Source organism: Corvus cornix, chromosome 6 (assembly GCF_000738735.6).
Source record: "Corvus cornix cornix isolate S_Up_H32 chromosome 6, ASM73873v5, whole genome shotgun sequence".
Classification (NCBI taxonomy): Eukaryota; Metazoa; Chordata; class Aves; order Passeriformes; family Corvidae; genus Corvus; species Corvus cornix.
Genome location: NC_046336.1, coordinates 15,538,098 through 15,563,842, shown reverse-complemented (window position 1 = coordinate 15,563,842; position 25,745 = coordinate 15,538,098). Strand labels below are relative to the sequence as shown.

The following is a 25,745-nucleotide window of genomic DNA, read 5'->3' as shown; positions in this document are numbered from 1 at the left end:
AACTAAAGAGCTTTAAGAGACATGGAAGGCAACATTTTTTTCCACCTTTCTCTTTTCCCATTTCTCGAACACAAGAGATTTTTTTTCCCCTTTCAGAATTTGCTTTGGAAACTTTAAATGCTGATGGGGAAACTTGTTGCAAAAATTTTTAGAGCAATCTCCCTTCCTGTACTTCAAGTGCCCTACCAAATTTATTCTACCTTAGCTACCTGCATCACTAGGTACTTCCTAAAATACACTTTACAGTTCATGAAACATTTTCTGCACATCTGCAGAGAACTGGCTGATTACATGGTCCCAATGCCTTTTTGCAACTCAGCAACTAACCTGGATGAAATACCTTCTCTCCTGACATCATGTTTCCAAGCAGCCAGTGGTAATTCCACAAGAATTATCAGTCCTCCACGGGAAGCGAAGAGATAGGACTCAGCATTGCCAACTACCAAATATTTAGAGGAATGTTTCTTGCTCCTCTCACCCCCCTGTAAAGTAGAATCAACATGTTTACACAAGAACATTGAATTTCCAGATAGAATTCTAATCCTCATAAGGCCAGATAAAAGTTTGAAATGGTGATGCCTAACATTTTTGTTATTTTCTGAACTGCTTTACTTCAAAAGTAATGTCTGAATTTGGTGGAGGTATGGGTTGGGACACGTGGAAATAGCAAAATTTTATGTCTATGACGTAAAGAAACTTGTATCCAGATTACAAAACACTATTCTAGTGGAAATCTTAAGGTATTGAGTTGTTGTAGACAGACAGATCTGAATGCTTTTTGGTTACTTTGAATTCCTGTGAGTGCTGATACACAAAAGTTAATGATATACAAAGCAAGTATGCATATGAAGTCTCTCAGTATGCAAGAGATCTACTTCTGCCATTGTGTCCTCAGCTTCAAAATATCCTAATTAGCAACCAGTCCAATCTTTTAATGAGTCTGTTACATCACTGAACTCTGCAGCCACATGCTGTTCAGATTGCCTTTCCTATTTTAATGTGAGTTAAATTGGGGTTTAACTTTTACTCATCTCCTAACTTTCTCATCTGTGAATAATCCTCACAGCTCAGTGATTTGGCTGGTATTTGTTACCTGGGACATGCTGCTAAATTGCTACTACCTGTCCTAACAAGCCCTCTGACTGAGACAGCTGACAAACCTCTAAAAACAAAATGAAAGGGGAAAACAGCAACAAATTCTCCTCAACTTAATTGGGGGGTGTGAAAAAGGGGTTACCTCATCAGCCTTTGTAATTTTCAGGGATTAATTAAAGGATAATGTTTGCTGCAGAGGAGTTTATGAGGCAATAAATAGCTTTTGCGGCTGATTAAGTGCCAAAGCAAAGCTGATAAAGGCATCTAATAATTGCAAAAGCCATTTAGTGCCTTGAATACCTATGTGCCACGGATGTAAGTCTTACTCTGTGACAGATCAGCAGCAGACTAACGAAACGGAGAGGAGCCCTCCTCGCTTTTAGAGACCTTGGGTGGGTAACTAGAGAAATCCGCAAGGTGTGCAACTCGACCCCAAATCCGGGCTGATCCTCACCTGGCAGGAATCCAAAAAGCCGCAGCTGAAGCCGTCGGTTTTGCTGCTCTGCAAACGCTCCAGCAGCGCAGAGCCACCTCCCCGGGCCCCACCTTGCCGGGGCCTGCACAAACCCCCAGCCGTGCTCGCCTTGCCCGCCTTGCCCCGGGGTCTGAGGCGAGGGTTGGTTTTTGGGCACACAACGGCAAACCCGGGAGGGGGATGAGATGGGAAGAGGGGGATGAAATGCAAAGAGGGGGCATTTGAAGGCGGCTTGCACTGGGCAGCGACGATCAGTGGGACCGCTGAGGGCGGGGGGCAGCCCACGCTGTGCCCAGCCCCGGCAGCCAGCGCGGCCTCACAGGCGCTGAGGTCCGTCCCTCCATCCCCTTCCCCCGTGAGTGCGGTGGCAGGAGCCCGAGGAGCAGGGAGGAACTCGTGTTTCTGAGGCCATTTCTTCTGTTATGACATTTGGAGTGTGAGGGATAGCAAGAGAACGAAGACAGGGAAGGGTTAGGCTGGGTATTAGGAAAAGGTTCTTCACCCAGGGGGTGGTTGGACACTGGAACACTTCGCCAGGGAAGTGGTCACAGCACCAACCCTGACAGAGTTCAAGAGCTGTTTGGACAGTGCTTTCAGGAACGTGGTGACTCTTAGGGCAGTTGCAGGGCCAGGAGTTGGACTCAATGATCCATTTCAATTCAGGATATTCCATAGTTTCATGACTCTGTGAAGGCAGCACTGGCTGCTGCATCCTCAGGGCCGGTGTTGGGCCTTGCAGCTCGTGTGGAAGGGTTGTAGTTTCTCTCTCGGTTTCTGCACAGGTGCAAGAAACTGTTGGGCATTCATAGCCATCTGCCACTTTAACTTATTTGGACTTTGAGACTGGCTGGTTTGCTTTCTCCTTTGGGGTGGCACAGGAGGCTCCTGTGGTGGTGGTCAGAGCTACTTTTCCTGGGTAAGTAGGAAGGGGATGAAGCAGCACACACCAGGCTCCCAGGGGTAAGGCATTCTAATCTCTTCCACAGCAGTACTGCAGTGGCTTTGCCAGCTGTGGCCACATCTATACTGGAGGCAAAAATACTGCACAGTGGGAAACTGGAAGAAATAAACCAAACAGAGCTAGGGAAAACAGGCTGACAGCAAGTGCATCCCATGTCCCTTCCTCCTCCTTTGCTTTCCCTGCCCCTATACAGCCCATGTAAACTGTCATTGGCATTTTTTCACTCTCCTTGCTTTGTTTGCTGCCTTGCTCTTCAGCTGATAAATAATAGGCACAGCCGAAGAGTGATGCAACTTCTGTGAGAACACAGAGTTCTGCATTTTATAAACAATAATTAACTACTGCTGAGTGTGCCGGCCCATGAGAAGCCTGAAATGCTGATCACATCTTGCAGCTCTCACCAGGGCAGCAAAGAAAACAGAAGTATCAGCTTTGAATTCTGCCACGTTGTCCTTTCCGGCTTGCAAATGAACTGATTATTAAACTGATATGATGCCTAAGTGGGTGAGCTTTAAATTAGTTGTAAACAGAGAGAGACACTGGTGGGCTGGCACCGACTGTTGGTTTTGTTATTGTGCACTATTCCTTCCTCTGCCATCTCTTGAAAACACATAATTTTGAATATGAGCATGGGCCGCATTTTGACTTTATGCCCAGAAGTGAGCTTTGTCCATTTATATAGGTATCCAAATGTGTCCAGATGAACATGAAATAGCACCTGAGTACCTATAGTTGACAAGATTGTTGTGGTTTGTGAGTGATGCTATTTGCAAACAGAGGCACCAAGAATGAACAGTTGCAAGTGTCCCAGAAGTGTTTTGTAATTTGGACTGTGTGGAGGTGAGGGCAGCATGGAGAAATAGATCAGAATACAGTGCAGCATTTTCCTAAAGGCACACTTGTTTTGGTAATGCAAAGTCAAAAGTCAATTTTGCTGTTAAGTGAGGCAGCTCTGATTCAGAAGAAAGGCAGGAATTGGAATGTGTCGTTCTCTGGGAGTTGATGTATTTTTAATGTCTTCCCTCTCCGACAACAGCAGAGATCATGACAAATTCAACTGACTTTTTTCAAGCTCTGTTCTTGCAAAAGCAGATTTTAACATCTGCGTTAGCTCTTCCCTTGGCTTACCATTACAGATTTCTACTTGGAGGCTTTATTTCTCAGATGCTGGGCTGTGATTGATAATTAAATCTCTGCAAGTGCAGTATGAGTCATGAGAAACAGGGTCAGAATACGTAAATGTGTATCTGGAGAGTGCAGTATTTACTTGGAGAGAGCTAACACAGAAAAGCAGCAAAAAGCACACAAGTTAAGCACACGATCCGCTTGGGCCGCTACCCGGAGCAGTATTCCTATTTTCTCAATGGAGCATCTAAGCACCCAGCCTGCATAAACTGTGAAATGTAATTACCCAGACATATGGGAAATCTCTGGCAGGCACAGCCTTGGCATGGATAGCACAGCATAGCCCTGCAAAGGCCCCTGGAACTGGAGTGTATTGGAGACATGGCCAGCATGTTCCGATAGCTCAGCTATTTCTGAGCCTCTGACTGAACTGCAGAGTCGTTCAACTTACTGCATCCCTGGAGCAGTCATTTGGCAGGATGCAGTGTATCCTTCCTTTCTCCCCACTCCTGCAGCTTTTGCACCTGAGGCTGAATTTATGGGTTTCAAGTTTCTGCTGGCTAGATCAACTTTCTTCCCTCATCTGAAAAGGGAAATTGAGCAGTAAATGTTTTCCTTTAGCATGTGGAATTTTCCTCTTACAACTTAGCAAATCCTGGTCTAAATTTTACTTTAAAAGAAAACACTGAAGGTCACAATCTGTAAGAGTTTGTTTTTGTTGATTACTTGGTAAATTGTCAGAGATGCCCAACTCCCAAGTTAGCTATCCACATGACTGAGCTAAGAAAACAGAACAAGTCTTTACCATGTGACCTTTTTAATGTTTGATAGCCTTAAGGAAGGATAGATTGCCTAACAAATTTCCTAAACCCATATGTGATGGTTTGTGCAGATGCAAGGCTGGTGGGTACAACTTTACATCTTAAGTTGCAGGTTTGGATCCCAGTGTCTACATGTTAAGTTGCAGGTTTGGATCCCAGTGTCTACAGGAAGTTAATAAAAATTAACCTAATAAAAAATCTCAACCTTGGCAAAGGACAACTTTAAAATAAGAGTTTCCCTCTTGTCTTCTTGCATATCTACTGCAGTATACACAGTGTAAGCATAGTGGATTTAGCTGTTGCCCAAGAAAAAAGATACAGAGGAGCTTGGCACAGGCATTCTACTCTTTATGTTAAAGGTACCCAACTGTTAAAAGAAAATTCGAGTTTTTGTTGTTATTGCATAAGGCTTATGAATGGAGAGGACTTGGCATTATGAGCACCATGCCTGCTCCAACCAATGGAGCTCATCTCAGGGTTCATACCAGCAGAGCTCTGCCTGTGCACACAGAGCAGATGAAGAAGAGCAGCTCCTGTTTGAGTGACACCCAAGATCACTGAATTATATCAGTGTGAAGTTAGAGCTCTCTTATTCTGCTCCTATGTGGTCCTCCCAGGAGGGGAGTGGCATTCCTGTACTGGAGAGGGCAGTGCTGTCAGTCTCACCAAAGGAAGCTTTCCCTTGCTGGGCAGAATCCCTGATTCTGGTCTGGCTGCCAGAGTATCAACTAAATCGTGATTCCTGAACATAAAAATAGACAGTGTAACTGAACAGATGCCTCCAAACCTCCTGTAGAGGAGAATACTGGAGAACTAGTGAAGCCACTAGAAGGTAAACAGCCAACTGAAAGGGTTTCTGACACAAATTCAAAGGCCATGTCTTTTAATAGACCACTGAAAGAATTTAGATGGATTATCATCTCTATAAAATACTTATATTCAGAGAACTGTCCTTGAAAGTAACTAACTTAAATGTGATTTAAAAGGTGAAAAAATTTTTACTTTAAAGCATCTCTCTGCCTGGTTTAAAGAAAGAACTCCATCTTCCAAGCTTTTTGATTACGAAGCAACTTAGCACAAGTCAGTTACTGCTGTGGCCCTTAAAAGCTTTAAAGCTTGCCCTATGCCAAAGCTCTTTTAACACTGCACACCAAGCTAGATTTAACACTACGTTATTTACCATTTGTAAGCAAGTTAATAAAAGCTTTGGTATGTGAATATGTTTTCATCTTAGAAGTTTTCCATAGTTTCTAACATGGCTTAAAAGCTGCCCTACTTCTGCTTAATTAGAAATATGTGTTCTTTGCCTTACAATCTGCAGAACTATGAGGTAGTAGGAAAGGTAATGGTAAATGTAAGCATTTGTCTTTAAATCTGGCAATCTTAATCTAAAAGATAAGATTTGTAAAGATAATGAACTAAAGCAACAGACTCAACTTGAACTAATTTGAGTTAAACTAAAGCACTATGTATACCTTGGATATTCAGAGTAATTTTGCTTTCAGCAAGCTTGTAAAAAAAAAAAAAAAAAAAAAAACCCACTTCCAAAAGGATTAGGGAGAAGGATAAAAAAAACAACCTAGAAACCTGCAATAGTCATAAGTAAATTTGCAGAAAGCAAGCAGCTTCCTGCCTAAATGGATTCCAAAGATAACATGCATGGAGAAAGACAGACTTGTTAAATTCTTAGTTAAACCAAGTACAACAGAAGATGGCAGAAGATGTGTTTATGCAGACCTGGTGCATGTTTGCAGAAGGTAGTTCTCCATTTAGTTTTAAGTAGAATTTCAAGCAGTCCTTAAGTTTGGTTGAAAAGCAGCATTATGTGTACAGTTGTTTCAAAGTCGTTCTTCCCAGCCCAGAATGTGGTCACCAGTAAGAGGTACTTAGTTTTCACAGGTTAGCAGCCTCTGAATCAGGAACTACATTCATTTGGCATCTGTCTTTGGTGACTATTAGTGTTTTTTTGATGCTATTAAATGATGAGAGACAAGTTTAATTCAGTGCAAATTACACACAATGCATCAAGCCTTGAGGCAATGGAGCAGGTTGCCCAGAGAAGTTACGCCTGCTGAATCCCTGGACGTGTTCAAGGCCAGGCTGAACAGATCTTGGAGCAATCTGGTGTCCCTGCCCATGGAAGGGCTTTGGAACTGGATGATCTTTAGGGTCGCTTCCAACCCAAAGCATTCTGAGTCTCTGCGTGGCTCTACTCAGTTCACGTTTCTTTGGGCCTCCAGTGACTCCACTTGCAGTCAGTCAAGGCTCAGGCTGTATCCCCATGAGCACTTAATAACCTGCACTAGGGGCAGAGCTGGAGAGCAAAATGATTGGTGCTAAGAATCTCTCACATACTTGAAGGTTTCATTTCAGCCTAGAAATAAAGAAACTTTTCTGTTCCAGCCCAGACCTGGGTCTGGTCCAGCTAAACCATCACAGAGATCAAATGCAGTTAGAGGCACTTCACGAGCTAGCTATTTCTTGCTGGAGTTTTGCTATAAATGAATCCAGTTTGTGCACTGAGGACACTGCACAAGCAAGTCAGATCATGGCAAATGCTTTGCTAGTTTGAAAAGCATAGAAGAGCTCTTCATTAAATACTAAGGTAACAAACCCCCATTTTTTATATACTTGGTGCAGCACTCCTGTTGGTTTACATTTCAAAGCATTAATTCACAGAACACTTAAGAGCAGTCAGTACATATAATCTTGAAAAAATTATTCTAAGTTCTGCCTTCCCCTGTTTTCCAGGTGCAAGAGTCTTCTTGATGTGATATCCAAGAGAGCCATTGCTAAAATTATTATGGTTGCATAGCAACCTCAGTGTGATAAATAACTGGTTTAAAACAGTCCTATGCTGTCTATTTCTTTTCCAACAGGACCCAAACAGTTTCTTACACTGCACCTAATAAAACTTTTGAAGAAAAACATATGCAGTTTTTATGACTAAAGAAGTTTCTTTATTCAAATATCTCATTATTTCTAGGCACTATCACCAAATTACTGCACCAAGTTATCTTCAAGTACGCATTATTCCAGCATTGTAACTTCTCTGCAAACACCACCACGCCCCATCTTGTCTCCCCTGCTTGGATCATCAGCTGAAAGCACAACAGAAATAGTCTGAAGGTAGAAATTAACCAATATAATACTCATAATCCAGCTGTAATTTCTAAAAGCGTTACATTTTTTACGTGGCCAGATAAGCCCTCTCTACAGAAACAAAACTAAACATGGACAAACTCAACATACAACTTATATATTCCCAGTTTGTTTTATTTTCATGGAATGCTAATTTAGTTACAATCTGGCAGTTCATAACTACTGAAATGTGACATTAATTCATCTCCAATGCTGTAGAACTGTCTTGATTTATATAGTTTTAAAACAATCTTATTTTACAATAGTTGAGGTCTCTGGTGGTTTTTAAGCTCTGATGCTTAAGCACACAGCAAGCTACAAACCTTAGGTTTTATATTTATACATATATTCTATGTATTCAGACAACTGCTGTAAGTCATCTATAATTTAATATTTATAAAAAGTGCATATACTGGTACATATGCACATCTAGAAACACACTTTTACTACTGCCTCCCTTTTTTATAAAAAGCTGCATAACATACAGCCATATTATTCTCACTCACTGCTATTAAAGTCTTTTACTATCTTTGTTACACAATTTTAACTATTCAGTTACCTCAAACTGATGTAGGTATTTCTATGTATATTTTCTCCTAAAGAAAAGAAGTCCTCCCTATTCCTTTAAGAAGCTTTAAGTCATGCATCAGTTTAGTACACAGTCACTTTTACCATGGATTTTAGAATCCTAGACAGTGTAAAATCTACTTCTGGAAAATGTCTGTCTGTATATTTAATTTCTTCTTTTAGTTACAAAAAATATATAGGATTGAAACATACTGAATACATGCATCTCTCAAAGTGGCTATATTCTAGCCTTATAGATAAATTTAAAAAGTACACCCTTGCTAACAGGATGCAAACATGGCCTCAAATAGGCCATTACCTGTATTTAATAGAGCTCATTACATTAAAAAGTTCAAGTCAGCTGTTCTCACAAGATGGTGTCAAAAGACTGAAGAGCATGATATATTTATAGTCAATGTACAAAGGTGGGTGCACGGGCCTAGTGCTATTCTGTTATTCAATACTTTCAAGGCTTCTAGGCTTTGCCTCTGGTGGTGTAAGTCCTGAAATGATCTGAATGAAAGCTTAAGTTGAAAATTGTTTTTTTAATACACCATAAAAGCAAGTTGTGTTTAAAAGAAAAATGTACACTGAACAACCTGAAGTACTCACTGAAACAACTGTACAAAACTATTATAGATACAGAAAGAAATAATGGTGGACTTAACTGCAAACACAAGTAACACTTGTTAACAAATGTAAAAACCTGCTTTGTTTTAATTCTTCTACCAAGTAAGAATTTGCAGCTGTTCAGAACAAGTAAAATTCAAACCACCTCAATGTTTACATTTAAAGTTTTTATACAGTGCAAACGTTTAAGACAGAATAACTTCCCAGTGAAACAGCTGACACTACTTCGTGCCAGTCTTTTGAAGATTCTTCTTTCAGTAAGTATTTACAAATTAAGCTAAAGGTTCACTCTATATGCTTTGAAGTTTGCTGAATATCAGCAGAAAAATATGTGAACTAGCAGCAGTTGTATTACAAACATGTGATGGTTACTTTAATGAATGCATAAAGTTTTCAAGACTGTATTCAGTGTCATACTGCTCTTGATCCCACAGTTCTCCAAGGTTTTCGAGTACTGATTTCATTGATGCTTTCCCAGAAGAGGTAGAGGTATCTGCTTTTTCAGTTTTTCCATCCTTCGCAAAAGAAAAAAAATTCCTATTAATATACAGAATAACGTTTTCAGGAATCTAACAAATTCTTCAAGTCTGGTAATTCTTCTGGGGAAATATCACTTCCTCCTGTTGCTCAGAGAGCTGTCTACTATTAATCAGTCCAACTTTAGCGTTCATGTAATTAAATTTTATATTTCAAAGCAAAACTTTTCCCTAAGCTGACTCTTATTTTTGGTAGGTATTTGTAAAAATGCTTCTTTACCTTGTCAAGAGTGAACAGATCAAGAAGCTGCTCTGTTCCCATGCTCTGTAGGCTTGCATTTTCTTGGCTGATCACTGTATTTGCAATATTCATTTTGAACTTTTGAAGACCCATGATCTTCTCTTCCAGAGTTCCCCTGGTTATCAGGCGATACACATTAACAACACGTTTCTGAAAGAAAAAAAAAGCACACTTAGCTAAAAAGTATCATCTTAGGGTATTCTGGAAAGCATAAACTTTTAGTGTTTATCATGGACATTCTGGAGGCAGTTTGGCTTGGAGTTACCCTTCAGTAACTGTACTCAGTCTGACAGACATTAGATGGAAAGCACAAGACTGTGCCACTATATAATAGAGGCATCTTCAGTTGCATCTGTACTCCAGAAGAATTCACTGCTTTTTACAGCTCTAGGGGAAGACTAACAGCAGTCATTCTTGCCCTGTCCAAGCACCAGAGAAGGACAAACCTGTGGGATGCCCCTTCAGTTCCCTGTCTCACTCCTCAGTCATCTCTTCCTTCACTGAAGTATGATTCTTCCCTGGGCTCTCCCCAGCAGCTCAGGAAGTATGGAAGAGAAGACTTACCAAGTTGGGGACAGAATAAGGAAGTACACACTTCAGCAGCTGGCATATTTGCAAGAAGTAAGTATGAATGGAAGCTTGGTAGAAACCCACAGATGTCACTTTCTTATACATTACATTCTCTCTCACACGAGTTCAGCAAGAAAGAAGCCACCCTTATGGGAAATGAAGAGGTTTTCACCTGCCCAATGCGATGTGCCCGATCCATGGCTTGCAGGTCTCTCATTGGGTTCCAGTCATGTTCCACAAATACGACCGTGTCAGCCCCTGTCAGGTTAAGTCCTAGTCCACCAACATGAGTGGTGAGCAACAGTACGTCTATAGATGGGTCATTATTAAACCTGTATACAACAAAAAGTTAAGTATGGTAAGTTTCATTTAAATAAAGAATTTATGAACCACATCTGCTTTGAGGCAGACAAAACCCCAATTCTGCACCATCTAAATAATAAACTTGGCCTCATACTGGTTATTAGGAGATAATACATACCGGGAAACAATGGAATGTCTCTGCCCAGCAGGGATGCTGCCATCAAGTCGTAAGTAAGTAACTGAAGGTAACTGAGGTCGGAGAAGGTCATGCTCCACTATATCCAGCATACTCTTCAGCTGACAAAAGATAAGCACTCTGTGCTGGGCCACAACAGCTTCTGTACCGCCTTCTGAAGATCCACCATTCCCCAAACCACAGTCAAGTAGCAGCTTTAAGTAAAAGACATTAAGGTGTGTCATTAAAATGACTGCAGATCTCACGTAAACATTGACATTTGTTGATTATCAAAAGTAGAAATGAGAGAGACAAACTGCAGAAGGAAGTATGTAAATGACAGTCACTTAAATGATAAGAAGGCAAAGTTTGGCTTCACAGTCAAACTGAAAAACTTAAGAGTCACCAGAAAGCCATTTTCTTCACTTACTTAAATTCTATTTTAAGTAAAGCTATGTAATGCAATCTAACTTTATCAAGGAAGTTGTCTCCTGTATAATAAATATGAAAAAAAAAAGCTCTGCAACAAGAGGGACAAAAATAAAACAGAAGTAAGGTTCTTCAAATGCCAACAAGTTATATAAACATCATCGCCATGAAGACTGTGCTTCCCCTCCCTCTTGAATTATCAGGGAAAATAAGGCATATCCTGAAACACCCTTGCATTCTTTTTCATTTGCTACTTAATTTTATTAAGAAGAGTTTTCATATTGATGAAATCTTAAATAAAATCCTAAACTGTAACATCAGTTGACACATTTAGGAAATTTAAGGCACAACACGCATCCACTTACTTGTTTTAAAGCAGACAACTTAGGTGCATGTTGGATATCTCGAAGGGATGAATTCTGAGCTGCAAGTTGCTCTGTAATTCTTTTATATTCTGGATGTTGGGTTGTGAGCACTAATGCTGGATGGTTGCAGAGCTTCCGTAAGTACTGCAATGCCTTTAATTATTTAAGAAATGAAGTTCAAAGAAATAATTAGCAAGAACACAATTACAGAAAAAGGATTAACAGAATTGATTTTAAGTATAGGGGTCATTCGGCCACATTCCACAATCTGGACTTATGGTGTATTTTCATCAGAATTGCACATTTAAAACCTCCATTTCAAATTGTATCCAAACACTGTTACACTCATTGTGATCTTGGGTCCCTCTTTTCAGGAAAAGTGCAGATTACCACTTCCCCCACTTTCATCTGAGTCTACAATAGAGGAAATGGGTTGGGAGCAGTGCAGAGCCTTTGAGAGTAATTGTTTCCTATTAACCAAGAGTTAATCTGCAATTCTGTAAGATCATGAACCTTCACAAATTCAGATCTAACCGTAAGGAAACATTTTGTCCATAGTTTATAATCTTAATGTTGAAGTATAACAGCTGATGAAATCAGAACTACTTCCCTCATTTTGAAGTTTTGCTCTCAGTACTCAGCTTTTACAAGATCCACAAAACAGCTGAACACCAGTTGAGCAGATCACATTAAAAATACACAACAGTGTTATGCTTCAGAAGACACAAACAAAAATCTCAACATAATAGCTATATATCACATGCCAGCCATTAATACTCTATTTAGATCATATGGCCACAAATGTCTAAGTTCACTATTTTGATTTTTGTTTTTTACTAAACCTATAAATACAGTTACCTAAAACGTATGTACTAGGTAATATTACTGAAAAAAATCTGTACCTGAAATACATGACCTGTAGATTTAAGCTTTGGTTTTTCAGTTTCTTCATTCAGTGAAATTGAAGAAACTGTTTCATCAATATCACATTTGGCACGAGACTTGGCAAAATCTTCATAAAGCTGAACCTGTAGACCAGACAAGAGAATGTGTGTTTTTTCCTGACAGAAGATAGACAATCCTCTTCAGAGTTTAGTTTCAAGATAAAATTCTGAATTATCATACATCAAGAAAGCTATTTCATATCTGACACAAGATAAACACTAACAACACAATCTCTTGCCATTTATTTTCTTTCAACTTGGAAACTGTTACTAAAAACCAATCTGCAGATGCCTAGGTGTTGTTCCTGAAAAATGCCTGAAATTAAGCTCAAGAAATACTCTATTACTACAGGACTGGAATAAGCTTTTTAAACACATACTAGAAAATCCTTTTAGCACATCCAGAGAATGTCAGAGCTGATATCAGACTGACACAGGAATACAGAATTCATGCCTTTGTGGTCTTAATTGTGCTGAAAAATAAACTTTCAGCCACTTTTTATGCATACCTGCAGAGGACTGAGAATACAATAATAATCTTGAATAATTTTGGGTGGAAGATCTTGCAGCACATCCTCTTTCATTCTCCTTAGCAGAAATGGCAGGACTTGGCGGTGCAGTGCTTCCATTGCAAGCACCCCTAGTGAGGGCAACAGCAGCAGTGTTTGAGAAGAAAAACACTTTTTTTCAAAACTTTCAGCTCCCCCTCAATCTCTGATGTTAGAACTGACCACACTTTCTTTTCATTAGTAGTTCTCATTTAAAAGGCTAAAACAAAAACCCAAAGACTGAACATTTGATCCTTACCAGCCTCTTGTTCTCGACTGGAGCTTCGGGCATCTCTGCTTGCCAGGATTGGTTTGCCATAACGAGCCGCAAATTGGCGTTCAGTGCCCAAGAATCCTGGCATTAGGAAGTCAAACAACGACCACAACTCTAAGACGTTGTTCTGAACATAAAAGAAACATTTGATAGATTATTTTCAAAAGTAATAAATTGTTGCAAGGTATCAGAAAAAATTGCCATGTATATTTAAAACCCTACAAACCTCACACTACAACCCAGTCCCAAGCAGCTGGAGCTTGGCTCTTTTGTCCATCTGAGTTACAGAATACCTCTGCATACACTTGAATGTATAAATGGACTTCCCACTGCGTCCAACGCCTTAAGCCACACCCTGCATTCTTCTGGTTAACAAAATCCAGGACACACCAGTGGTCTTAGTCCTGGGTGAGACAGATACTGCACGGGCAGTATCATTGGGACGAAGCTCAAAATCTGGAGATCTCAGAACTGAGTTTCCTGCTAATTTTAATTTCCTGCTTCCCTGCCTGACACTTACAGAAGAAGTGGCAGAGAAAGTCTTGCTGCCAACTTTTGAACCCCATTAGTACCACAAAACCTGCATTCATTCCCCTATACACAGGTATACCAGAAAAGGGAAAAGATGTTGTTTCGAGCATTTAGCAGTAAAAGGCTGTTTTACAATGGATACTTTGAACATGATGACTGATAAAAGGTTCAATAAAATGGAGTGCAAGATAGGTGTATTTTGTTTATTTTCTACTATTCATCCAAAACAGAAAATCAGTTACCTGGATTGGTGTCCCAGAAAGAATTATCCTGTAATTAGCAGTCAGTTGTTTTACTGCTTTTGACAGCTTTGTTTTTCCATTTTTTATTACATGGCCTTCATCAAGAATGCAGTAATTAAACTTAATATTTCTAGAAAAGAAAAACACAGACTTAAGTAGCATTTAAAATTCTAAGCTATTAAAAACCTCAGAAAATAAGCCAATTCTTACCTGAAGAAGTCAATGTCATTTCTTACAACATCATATGAAGCCACTATGAGATTGTGTCTTTTCACCTGGTGTTGCAATCTTAGGAAAAAAAATGAGGAGTTAATTGAAGTGTTCCTTATGCATGTTATTATTTCAACCTTTAAAGATACCATCACAAGTGTTGCCATGCCCACAAACTATCCTTCAGTAGTAATAGTAAACTGAATTGAAAAATGCCATGTGTGATATTTTACTCTAAACCAGTTCTGAATGCAAGATGGATTACCTTGCTCTCTCAGTAGGAGGTCCCGTATAGTGCAATGGATTAAGATATTCTTTTGAGCAGAATTTGCCCACTTCATCCACCCAGTGTCCCGTGAGTGTAGGAGGACACACCACCAAGGAGGGAAGAGGAACACTGTCCACCAGTTTTGTTCTTGCATATTCCCGAGCCCTTTAAAAGTATAGAATAGAGTTTTTAAAAAGTTCTTTTTCACAGAAGAGTTGAGGTGGGACCTGGGGAGGCCACCTGGTCCAACCCCCCCCATTCAAGAACAGCCACCTACAGTTACCCAGGACTATGTCCAGATTCATATACCACAGGTAAGACCTATCATTAAAGTCTAAGACAGAACTGCCTTAGACTTTGTTTAAGCTTACCTGAGGCAATGATCACCTGCAAGAATGCAAATGGATTGTAAAGTTTTTCCTAAGCCCATGTCATCACAAAGAATTCCATGAAGTTTGTATTTATTGAGAAATGCAAGCCAGTTCACTCCATCCTGAAATCAGAAAAGAAGGAGAGTGCCTCAAGTAAAAACTGGCTTTTTGCTAGTTAAGCTTCAGTTCAAACATCTGTATGTTCTATCACCCAGCACTGCCAAACTAGGAGCTGGTTTCCCACCATAAATGCATCCACTACAGCCCAACCCACTACATCCACTACAGGAGGGAATAAAGGGAACAAAAAACAGCCAAATGGTACAGCGAGGCCTGGCTTTGCAGTGGTGGGCTGCCACAGTCTGTGTGAGCAAGGCACAGCCCATTGGCCATTGCCAGAAAAAAAGGCAAAATCCAGAGAGGGGAAAAAAATATCATTGGAACAGTATAAGAGGCATACATTACTTCATTTGTTCTTCCTTATCCAGAGTCCAAGATACACACTGCATACCTGAAACCAAAAAACTCAAAAAATCCACAAGAAAAATGCCAGTACCTGAACAACTCCTACTATTCCATGACTACTATTCCATCAAACTAGAACTTTTAAAACAAAAGTCTAAGTTATTACCTGCTGGTATTTCCTGAGCTCTGCTTTGATTGGTACTGGGATTTCATAGTTTTCCAGTTTTTTTCCATCCAGTAATTGTTCCAGAAAGTGACGTTCTTTAGCCTTCATTCTGATTAATTCTTCGGACATGTTTGGTGGGTCTGGTATTCCAGCCTAGGAGAACATTTTTAAAGCAGTCATGTAAGGGCTACAGGACTTAACTGCCACACAGAGGAGAAGAAGAAGAAATTAAACCTCAATCACTTAGACATTTTCAACAAACAGACAGTAAAGTTCTGCAATCTTCTCAACTGTAAGAATCTAAACTCAGGATTTAAATACTATATTTAGCTATACTTGTTTGACTACTTGCAGGTCAACACATGCAGGGCTGTAAGGTGCAAGAGACAAATCCTGCCCCAAAAGGACACACTGAAAAGATTGATAGAAATCACACGGAAGATGGAAAATCCTGGTCATGCTTTTAAGATTCTACAAAGACTGAGCTATTCTACTTCTAATCAGAGAGTTTATCTGGCTGGCTAGGAACCCTATGACACCCACTTCTTTTGAGCCACAAGCTACCATCCAAAGTTTGAGAGATTTTTCTCCTACTCAGTAGAATTAGATCTCAAGCAATACTGAAATCCGTAAGATGAATTCAAGCAGTTGGAAACTGTTGGGAGAAGGAAAAACCTGAACCCCTCTAGGTTTGTAGCAGCAGATGTTTTACTTCCTAGGTACTCTCCATACCAGCCCAGAAGCCCTAAGAAGGCATTTGGGGGCCAAATATACTCATTCTTGCTTGCTAAAAACATACAGTAGCAGCAGAGGCACTACTATTTTCCCACCATCACATCTTTGGGTCATCCCATTTTTCTGGGCCACCTCCATCTTTAGTCAGCTTTACTTCAAAACCCAATTTACTAATCACTTTTAGCCAGGAGCCACTTGCAGAGGGCTCCTGGCTAAAAAAATACCTCTATCAAATAATTCCACCATGTATGTGGTTAGTAAGGAAGAGGGATGTTAGTAGTGCCTCAGAGCAAGGTATTTAAGTACATACATACACAGAGACAGCAGCCTCCTTGTTCAATGCTCTGCCTACAACCCCCTTTCAGAAGAACTTATCTGCAGTATAAATACTGTGCCAGGTAATCTCAAGCACGTCGTCAACTTGCAGCAGGATTGGTTATCAATACAGGTTTGGTTAAGTTGAACCATTTATCTTACAATCCTTCTCTCAGTCACTACATTTTTATGGTTGAAGGAATAATCAATTTGAGCATATAGATGCAGGAAACAGAGCATAGTTAAGTTTCCCCAACTCACTTGATGCTATTTATCTATTGTTAAATAAAACTCAAAATACTGTTCCATGACAATACTACTATTTTCTCTCATTATTAATCTGCTTCACTCTATGCTTTCATATTTAATACAGTTCAATAACTGATACTGAACTTTCTTAGGAAAAGTATGACGTGACCACACATATGCATGCAATTAATAAAACAAGTACAGTTTTTAAGAGATGCTCACTAAATTTTATTAAAATAGCTGTAAAACCCCCCAAACCCTAAGCTATATGTATTCCAAAGGACTGTGTTTAAGATGCACATGAAGAAGGGCACTGGTGCAAATGGCACCGCAATGAACATGCTAGAAATTTAGTTCTTCTCTGTTCCCATTCAACATCTCAGTGTAAGCACACCATAAGTGCTCCTGTTAAGGCAGACTGCTAGTTATCAGATTCTAAGGTTCTATTATGTTAAACTAAAAACTGAGATAATAAAAAACCCATTATGCTGACAACTGTTTTTCATGATTGACGTGGAAAATCTAACCTGTCTTCTATTACCATCTGGTGGTCACATTAAGTTACTTAAAAGCACTGTAGTCCTTGTAGCACAACACTGGAAGGTGTCAGAGGTATGCAAGTTGTAGCAGGAGTGAAAGACTGAAGCAGATCTGTACTAATTAAACACTACTGCATCATAATACACAATATTTTGCCCAAATATGTAGGGTGGTGCTTTTTGATTTTAAGAACTAGTAATAAGTGACTCTACTCATCTCCACACTATTTCTATGACTGTTATTTTTGATTTTTCTTTTAAATCAGTATTGCTTTTGTGCATTTCTCTTGACAACATGCACAGCAACACACATACCTAAGGAGAGTGCACATGTAACTCCTAAAACTTTTAAGACCAAACTCAGAAAAGCAGCCTTACACACAAAATTAATGAATCTACCATTTATGTACACAGTTGAAACGAGCTTCTTATAAAAATAAATTTTAACATTAAATTAGAAAATTGCTAACACAGGGTCCAATTTTGCTCATTTTACTTCTAATGGACACATCTTCGATTATCTGATACGGACTCAACACCTATAAAACCAGTTACTCATTCAGCATTTAATAAGCCAGAAGCCTGGACTTTGCAGCTGGTGAAAGAGTGGATCCAGGACAGGTCACATAGTCCATATACTTACAGCTCAAGCTTACCTCAAGAGGCATCAGTCTAATCAGTGTTGCAAAGCACTGAGTAGCCATAAAACGTACACTGTTTGTCTGATCACTCATTCTACCCAGAACTGGAACCACTAGAAGAACAATGTATGGAACAATACCAACATCCAGCTGCTCCATCACACCTGGAGTAGTTATTAAGGAAACAGTTTTTACTGCAGTTCAGGTTTGTCTGACAAATATATACCCAGGAGATTCCACACTCAGTAAGTAAGAGTCATTAATTGCTACACCCAGGTGAATGAGATTTCTAGTAACAAAGCAATGCAGAAGCAGGAAAATCCGATCTACCCAACTACTTTCAGCCAGCAAAGTGCATGGTTTGAGAAACTGAATTACCTCCACCAAAATATCACTTGGTAGATAAAATACAGACAATGGAAATCAAAGTTTCTTCTATTTCTTTCCTGAGGAGAAAAAACAGCTTAGTATTTTATTTAATTCCTCCTCTAATTTTTTTCAGGCAACCGTTTTTGTTCACCCGAATGAAGCAACAGCAAATAAGTTTCTGCATTTTTGAATACGCACACAAGGATACAGGCAAGTGCTTCAATTGCACCTTCTTGTTTGGTGTTGTCATCTATTGCTCCCAGCCATGGTAGAACCTTCTCTAGAAAGATATTCATTGTTTCCATGGTTGCTATTTTGCTCATAACACCCACACAACGGGAAGCCATGTGTCTCACAGCAGTGCTGGGATGTTGAAGGCACATGTAAAGATGAGGCAAATGCTGTATTAACTGAATAAAAGAAAAAGGTGCAGGGAGTAAAGGTTAATATGAATTATAAACAAATTAGTGGGGGTTTTTTTGGAACTAGTGTCTCTAAGTAACTTAAGAATGCTTAAAATGGCTCCTTTGCAAGATATAAATGCTTAAAACAAAAAAAACACATTTCAGAAGAAAAAGGCAATTTGAACATGTATTACTTACTCCCCAATACAGATAAAATTCAGAGTAACAAAATACTTAGCATTTCAAAATATTTAGCATAGTCAAAATGAAAACTGATGAAGCCCTTAGTTTAGCAAGGAAGTGTTTCACACTGAGAATACAGAACTAAATACCCATAACTTTTTATTAAAAAAATAATTTTTTCTTAAATACAGAAACATATTTAAGAATTCCTTCCAGCTAGCAAATCTGTCCTACACTCATCCCCTTTGTGTTTAGGCAGATTAATTATTCATGTTGGGAATCTCAGTAATTCTTTGTGACAAGGAAGACACCCAGAAGGAAATCTGCATCTGCCCAGCAGGGTATACATATATGTCTTTGGTGCACGTATGTGTCTTCTTTTTAATCACTGCAGATATGCTTTTGTATGGGATACATTAAACAGATGGTCAGGTTTTTCCTAATGTGAAAGTCTTGAAATACTAGCTTTGATGAACCAAGTTCAGCCTCTTTGACTTTCTATGAATTTTTTTAAAACTGCACACACTATTAGCACCACCAAAATCAATCTACACAGTAACTACATGCCATATATATGTGTGTATATATAAAATGCACATATTAAAAAAGTCTTTCCATGTCATATGCTAAATGCACTAAAAATCACTTCAGTATTTTATTAAAATAAGTAAGAAAAAATTCCCCATGTTTCTTCTCCACCTGCTCAGAATTCTACAGCCATTCATTATACCCATCCTTTCCAGAGTTCTGGCCTACTTATTCCTTGCATGGGAGCCTTGTCATGTATTTTTGTCATCCTGCTGCCCTTCTCTGTGTCTCTTCCAGAGCTACTACACTTATTTTGAAATAGAGTACTGCAGATATGCTAGTACTGAAAACTGTGTTAGAAGCAGGCATAAAGGTGACTTTCTTGTTCTGCTTGTTCCTCAACTTTTTTTTTACCAGTACTTTACTGATACTTTCACAGAACTATCTCAACTCCAGGATTCTCTCCTGACTAGAAATAGACAGTTCAGAGAAAGAAACCATTTTTTAAATAATCAAATCTAGTCTACTTGGGGGTAAACTGAGGTCTCCATAATTTTTGCATTTCCTGCACAGGCAGCCTTTCTGACAACCTTCAGCCTGGTACAGAGTAGCCAGGCAGTAAACTGACTTTATTACTACCATTTTGCTCCCACTCTGGCCACACAAACTGCATGTCAGAGTATTTTAAGTCAAACCATTTCAGTCAGCCACACAGTGCTGCATAACCACATTTTTATCTGTACTTTCATAACAAACAGAAGACATAATTTTATCAGTCTGTTCTCCAGGTTTAGGATATGCAGAATTAGAATAAAGCAGAGCTGAGATGCTGATTCAAGTGTAACATAATAGCATAAATATTATAATAACTCAAGTGTTGGACATGAACTTTTTTGGGATCTCATCCAAAAAACAGTAGGCCAAGGCTAAATTTTTAGGTAGCTGTTCGCTTTTGTGGTTTATTCTACAACCTGCGCAAACTACAGAATTTAACATCCTATGGAATACAGGGCAAAAAACAGGTTTAAAACTGCACAGCTTAACTGCCGAAGGCTAATGCGTTCAATTCATCAAGACTAGAACAGAGGACTTGGAGAACAGGCAGGCTATGGAGTGACTAAAATACCATTTGAGCAAAATCAGAAGAACATCTAAAAAAGAAAAAATAAAGACTTGAACCACTAGCAATAAACAGACTAAAGTGTTTCATACAAAAGCTGGTTACCAGAGGATGTAGCTGAGTATCCATTGAAGCTGCTGTTGTTTCAAAAACCTGCAAGGAATTTACCAGCTCCTGGGCAGGAGCATCTCCTTTTTCCAGTAATGACTTTCGGTCTGGTAAAAACAGAAAAGGTGTTCAGTTTAAGACTGACATACTGGCACCAGCCTGCCGCCCCTCCCAGCTTAAATCAGAAGTGTAATTACCGAAATTATTTATGTGAATGTTGTTCCTTAACGAACCAACCATAGCATCCCAGAGATGTGGCAATCCTGTTGCCATTTCAGCACCAAAATGTTTAGCTATAGTAGATAAAGCAAATTCAGCTCCTCTTCTCTGTACAACATAAGGTTTCTGAGCCTAGAATTAAACAATTTAACAAAGTAGTGAGGTCAGGTACATTTAAGAATAACAATTATTGTCAAGGGTGACGTCTCATTACATAGGCATTCAATTCTGATTGTGTTTATACCTACCTACAACACATTCACCAAGAGGTTTTTTCCCAAGTTAATTACTTTATTCATGTAAAAAACAAAAAATCTTTTACAGCCAATTATTTAATGAGATTTGGCCTCTGCTGAGACTGGTCCATTTCAACAAGATGTTTTCCAAGTGGTTCCAGTTCCAGAACCTCAGATATTGCCAATACAGTGACAGCAAGAACAGTAACATACTAAAAATCTTACCAGGAACAATACTTGATCTGTTATTTATCCCCCTCTCTTGTTCCCACCCTCTCTGGCAAGCAGAACTAATAAAACACACTAACAATTAAGAACAAAACCCACAACACTGTTTAAGAATCACAGTCCTGCCTAGAATCTTACTAAAACATGCTGAAGGTTCTAAATTAATAAAAGAGAGGAGTTTAAAACATCAAGTACGAAAATCACACAGACATCCTGTTTCACTGTCATATTTCAATTACTGGTTTTAATGCTTCAGAGGCATCCAGCAGGCACTGAGATGACCAACGCTAATATGGGCAGGACATAGTTTGCATCCTCTTGTGTTTGTTCCACACTTTGTGGAAATCCATCTGCATGAACTTATATTGATATTCATATTCTACAGTAAATATAAAATTTCAGGAGTTATTAATGACAAACATTTTAAAACACCAAACATAAGCTGCTTGCATCACAAAACTTCTTGGAAGGGAGGGGGGTGGATGTGAAGTTGCAAATTCAAGCTTTTGAAATGTACCTCATCAAGTTCTGTAGGAATGCTTCCACTGCTGCCTGTGGGAAGATCTGCAATAGGGGCTTTTGGAGCTTTTGGAGTAGGACCTCGTCGACTTGTGATGGCAAAAGCAGCCTTCTGATGTCTGTACAGTGTAATTATTCCCCTGTGCTTAGTAACTGTGTGCTGCATCCCATCTTTATCAGAGTTGGGCCCTAAAAGAAAAGCGAGAACAGCTGACAACAATTTAAGCTGCTTTTTAACACACAGGGGGAAGTGAGAGCTAAACTACAAGTCATCTGCTGACTGTGCTTTAAAAAACCCTTGATTTTTTCCATCCTTGAGGACGATGACACTTCAGTATGGAGAGGAGTTACTCTGCTAGGAGCACATTACAGACTCGGTATAAAAAGTTGTGTGCAAACTGCCAGAAATTCTTATTCAGCAAGAAGCACAGGTAACACTTCAACCAAATATAAGATGTTTGCACAATTTTATTTCATAGAAAGCACATTATGTTCTAAAGTTTAAACCAACTTATGTTCTGTGTCCTTTACAAGCAGTTCAATACTTCTGTCATGATACAATAAAAGATGCCATCAGTATCTTTGGAATTGTTGATGTTTCTATTTATACTAAAGAGCTTCATTTTCAATCAGATATGAATATTATTCTACTCTGAGATAAAGGAGGACACATTAATTAAGAGAGTAAAATATACAATATTCAAACCTTAAAGCAGGTTAGAATCTTTGAGAGCATTAAGATCTTAATTGGGTTAATCTGGGTTGTTCATTCAATCCATACTAATAGACAGCCATTTAAAGAATCCACGACCATTGCACGCATAGGATTATTTCATTCATTTTGAACACTGTCCTCATCTTTTTATCTTACAATTAGCGTATGGAATGTAACACAAGTCACATTTTTCACAGGCTACTTTAATTTCCATTTTTACTCAATTTCACATCTGTAAGTACAATGTGATCATAACTGGATAGTAACTGAACAAGAATCAATACTTGGAAATTGGAATTAAAGTATTTTATACATGTATTTTCTGAAAACAATACACATTAGTTGCACACAGTTTAAAATACCTAAATGAAATCCTTATAAATAAATAAATACTCAGATGCTGGCATCTTAAAAATCACTGAAAACAGGTCTCAGTCAAATACGCATTTCAACAGCTCAGAAATAAGCACAGACATGTTATTAAGAACCCTAGCAGTCTTAGATGTCATACCTTTTGAGTTTTCATGGCTACTCTGAGGCTGTGCAGGACATGCTGCTAGTGGGGTAAGATGTGGATCCACACAGAGGGAGTTGCAGAGATTTTTTATAATCTTTGAGTTGGGACAAGGAGACCTTGTTGTACACTGCTGAAGTAACTTTGCTATACATGAAGCCACATAGTTTTGTACAAGTGTATTCTCTTCTTTTTTGATAGCTTCCATTAAGGGTTTTATAACAGGATTTAGTTTCTCTGGAAGTTGCTGCAAGTTCACAACTGCACATGCAGCAAAAGTATGGACTCGCAGATGCAACACTTGCCATTCTTGATTTGTTTCTGTAACAGTCATTTGGACTTGCTGCCGTTTACTGTCCAACTGTTGCAGAACTTTAGGATTCAAACTAAAGGATGATGTCACCTCATTGAAAACAGAAGTAACCTAAGAGAAAGGAAAAAAAATTAAAAATACATTTCATTTACTGTAAAACGGGATATCCTCATGGCACAACATGAGTCACTTGACCATATATCACCATCTCCATTTTCCCAGTAAATAACAGGAAGTGCTCAAAAATGTAGTTTCTGGGAATCTTGAACTATAGATCAAAGAGAAAATATGGCATATCAGACATTTCAAGTCTAGATTCCCAAAGCTACAAGAGCAGCTTATGTACTCCTGCAAATTTAGATTGTCTGATATCTGCTGGTTCTATCCAGATATTCTGGAAATATGTAAGCATGTGACAGATTAGCAAAGCACAATGTGAACACAAGAATCCAGAAAGGATGTGCAAGGTCCTGTGCATGAACAAGTTGTTTCTGAGCTTATTTTCTTTTGAGCAAAGAGACTGGGATAAAAATCTACAAAAAAAGCTCAACAAAGTAGTTGCAGGATCTTCCATATCCTTCCCCACTCACAACTGGTTGACTATTATAGCTTAAATCTTTCACTGGAAAAAGATTTAAAAGCAGATTAAGAGGTCAGGGGCAAGGGGGGAGAAGGTCTAGAATTTACATGTCTTTTGACAATGGTTTTGAAGCCCACTTTGTTTTCTTGTGTCTAGATTTCAATACTGAATCCACACCTGGAATCAGAACACTCAGTTTTATTCTCCTATTAAGTATGTACCTTGCACGGCACTTGATTTTTGTCAGACTGTAAACACACCTCACGGGAAACAGTAAGCACCTTTACACATTCTTTTTTATGAGATATGCAAAGGTCACCACATTATTTCTGCAAGTTACTGTCTATGTAACAATTATGCTGAAGGTGCATTTCAAGACAAGAACAGATTTGAAGGAATGGCAGGCATGCCTCTACTTACCAGCTCATTAGCCTGATCTATTGTAAATACACTGCAGTTAACTCTGTTTCCGATGTCAATGTGTGCATCAGCTAACAATGAGATGAGTTGTTTACATTCATTTTGCATTCGTGTAAAAGGAACAGCAATTTCATCGTAATAGAGATGCTCAGAAAGGACCCCAAGTAAACGAGGCTGAACACAAATAGCCACAGTTGTACACTCCTGTAAAAGAAAAACACAATTTGCATTTCTGAATAATCACAATTTCTTTTGTTCAGTCTTGGGCAGCTCAATCTAGCATAAATCCAATTTCCAGAGGGACTATTAACATTCATAACCCAGAATATTAAAGATAAATGATTAGGAACAAGAAGTCTGCCACTAGAAATGATAGCAAGTAGACATAATACAGTCATCATAAAAGGAATCACTGACCTTATTTGTAGAGAAAATGTGAGCGTATTTACTGATTCATGGTTCTGACAGTTGGCATTTATCTACTGAGTACCGTATTCCTCCACTGTCTAACAATCAAGATTTTGGTATTTAGATGTATAAATACCATTTTAGCTTACCTACTGAAATCTTATTTCAAATTAAGTACCACACAACAAGCAGTGGATTGAGATAGTAAGTAAAATTTATTTTTGCTGCAGAAACATCCTACCTTCTGCAAGGCTGCCCACTCACAGATTACTAACGCAACACTAATCCTCTGCAAGGCAGATTTAGAATTTAAGTGGAAGAGCAGTAGCTGAGCTAATGATTCAGCTGGCTTTATTTCTTGAGTAACAGTATTTACACCTGGGTCACAAATGCAGCAACAAAGTGCTCCCAGCAACCTGACAAGAAGAAAAAGAACAGTCACTTCAATGTTACAATTACTTTGTAATTTATGATTCAAAATGAAGATGCCAAAATAGTTATGAGATTTTGGCAAAACCACTATATATTATGAAAAAATACATTGCTTTTAATATTTCCAGTAAACTGACTTTGCTGCCATCATCCGAGCACGCATGACAACATAATCCCTGGTTGCTGGATCTTCTGCAATGCTGTCTGCCCCAGCAATGTATTCCTGAATCACTTCCTTATTCTGGGTTTGACCTTGACGCAGTTTAGCACCTGCCTTTTCCTATGGAATAAAGGAGAGGTTGAAAGTGTGTTTGTAATGAAAAGATGAGTTAATATTCCGTAACATTCCAAATAACCACCACACTATGAAAAAGTTGGACTAAGAGAATACTTCTTGGGTAACAGACTTCTTAAAGTAGTCAACACTTATAAATCATCTCCCCACTAACATCATTCTGTAGTCCAATTAAATGTATGCTATATTCCTTCACTATAATATTAAGGTTAATACTCAAGA

General features: G+C 38.8%; 1 protein-coding gene across 1 annotated transcript in view; it reads right to left on the bottom strand.

Annotated features, from left to right (window-relative positions):
- Positions 1-7,671: 7,671 nt before the first annotated feature.
- BTAF1 (B-TFIID TATA-box binding protein associated factor 1) overlaps positions 7,672-25,745 on the bottom strand; it is a 43,937-nt gene continuing 25,863 nt past the window's right edge. The window contains exons 17-38 of the mRNA XM_039554144.1: positions 25,366-25,508; positions 25,038-25,212; positions 24,389-24,592; positions 23,073-23,499; positions 21,845-22,035; positions 20,842-20,995; positions 20,642-20,751; positions 18,510-18,711; positions 17,948-18,096; positions 15,454-15,606; positions 14,823-14,944; positions 14,449-14,616; positions 14,184-14,261; positions 13,974-14,103; positions 13,186-13,327; positions 12,888-13,018; positions 12,337-12,462; positions 11,435-11,587; positions 10,644-10,855; positions 10,335-10,494; positions 9,572-9,742; positions 7,672-9,330 (exon numbers count right to left, since the gene is read on the bottom strand). Of these exons, the coding sequence (XP_039410078.1) occupies positions 9,184-9,330; positions 9,572-9,742; positions 10,335-10,494; positions 10,644-10,855; positions 11,435-11,587; positions 12,337-12,462; positions 12,888-13,018; positions 13,186-13,327; positions 13,974-14,103; positions 14,184-14,261; positions 14,449-14,616; positions 14,823-14,944; positions 15,454-15,606; positions 17,948-18,096; positions 18,510-18,711; positions 20,642-20,751; positions 20,842-20,995; positions 21,845-22,035; positions 23,073-23,499; positions 24,389-24,592; positions 25,038-25,212; positions 25,366-25,508 (3,648 nt within the window). The 3' untranslated portion in view covers positions 7,672-9,183. The remainder of the gene's footprint in view (positions 9,331-9,571; positions 9,743-10,334; positions 10,495-10,643; positions 10,856-11,434; positions 11,588-12,336; positions 12,463-12,887; positions 13,019-13,185; positions 13,328-13,973; positions 14,104-14,183; positions 14,262-14,448; positions 14,617-14,822; positions 14,945-15,453; positions 15,607-17,947; positions 18,097-18,509; positions 18,712-20,641; positions 20,752-20,841; positions 20,996-21,844; positions 22,036-23,072; positions 23,500-24,388; positions 24,593-25,037; positions 25,213-25,365; positions 25,509-25,745) is intronic.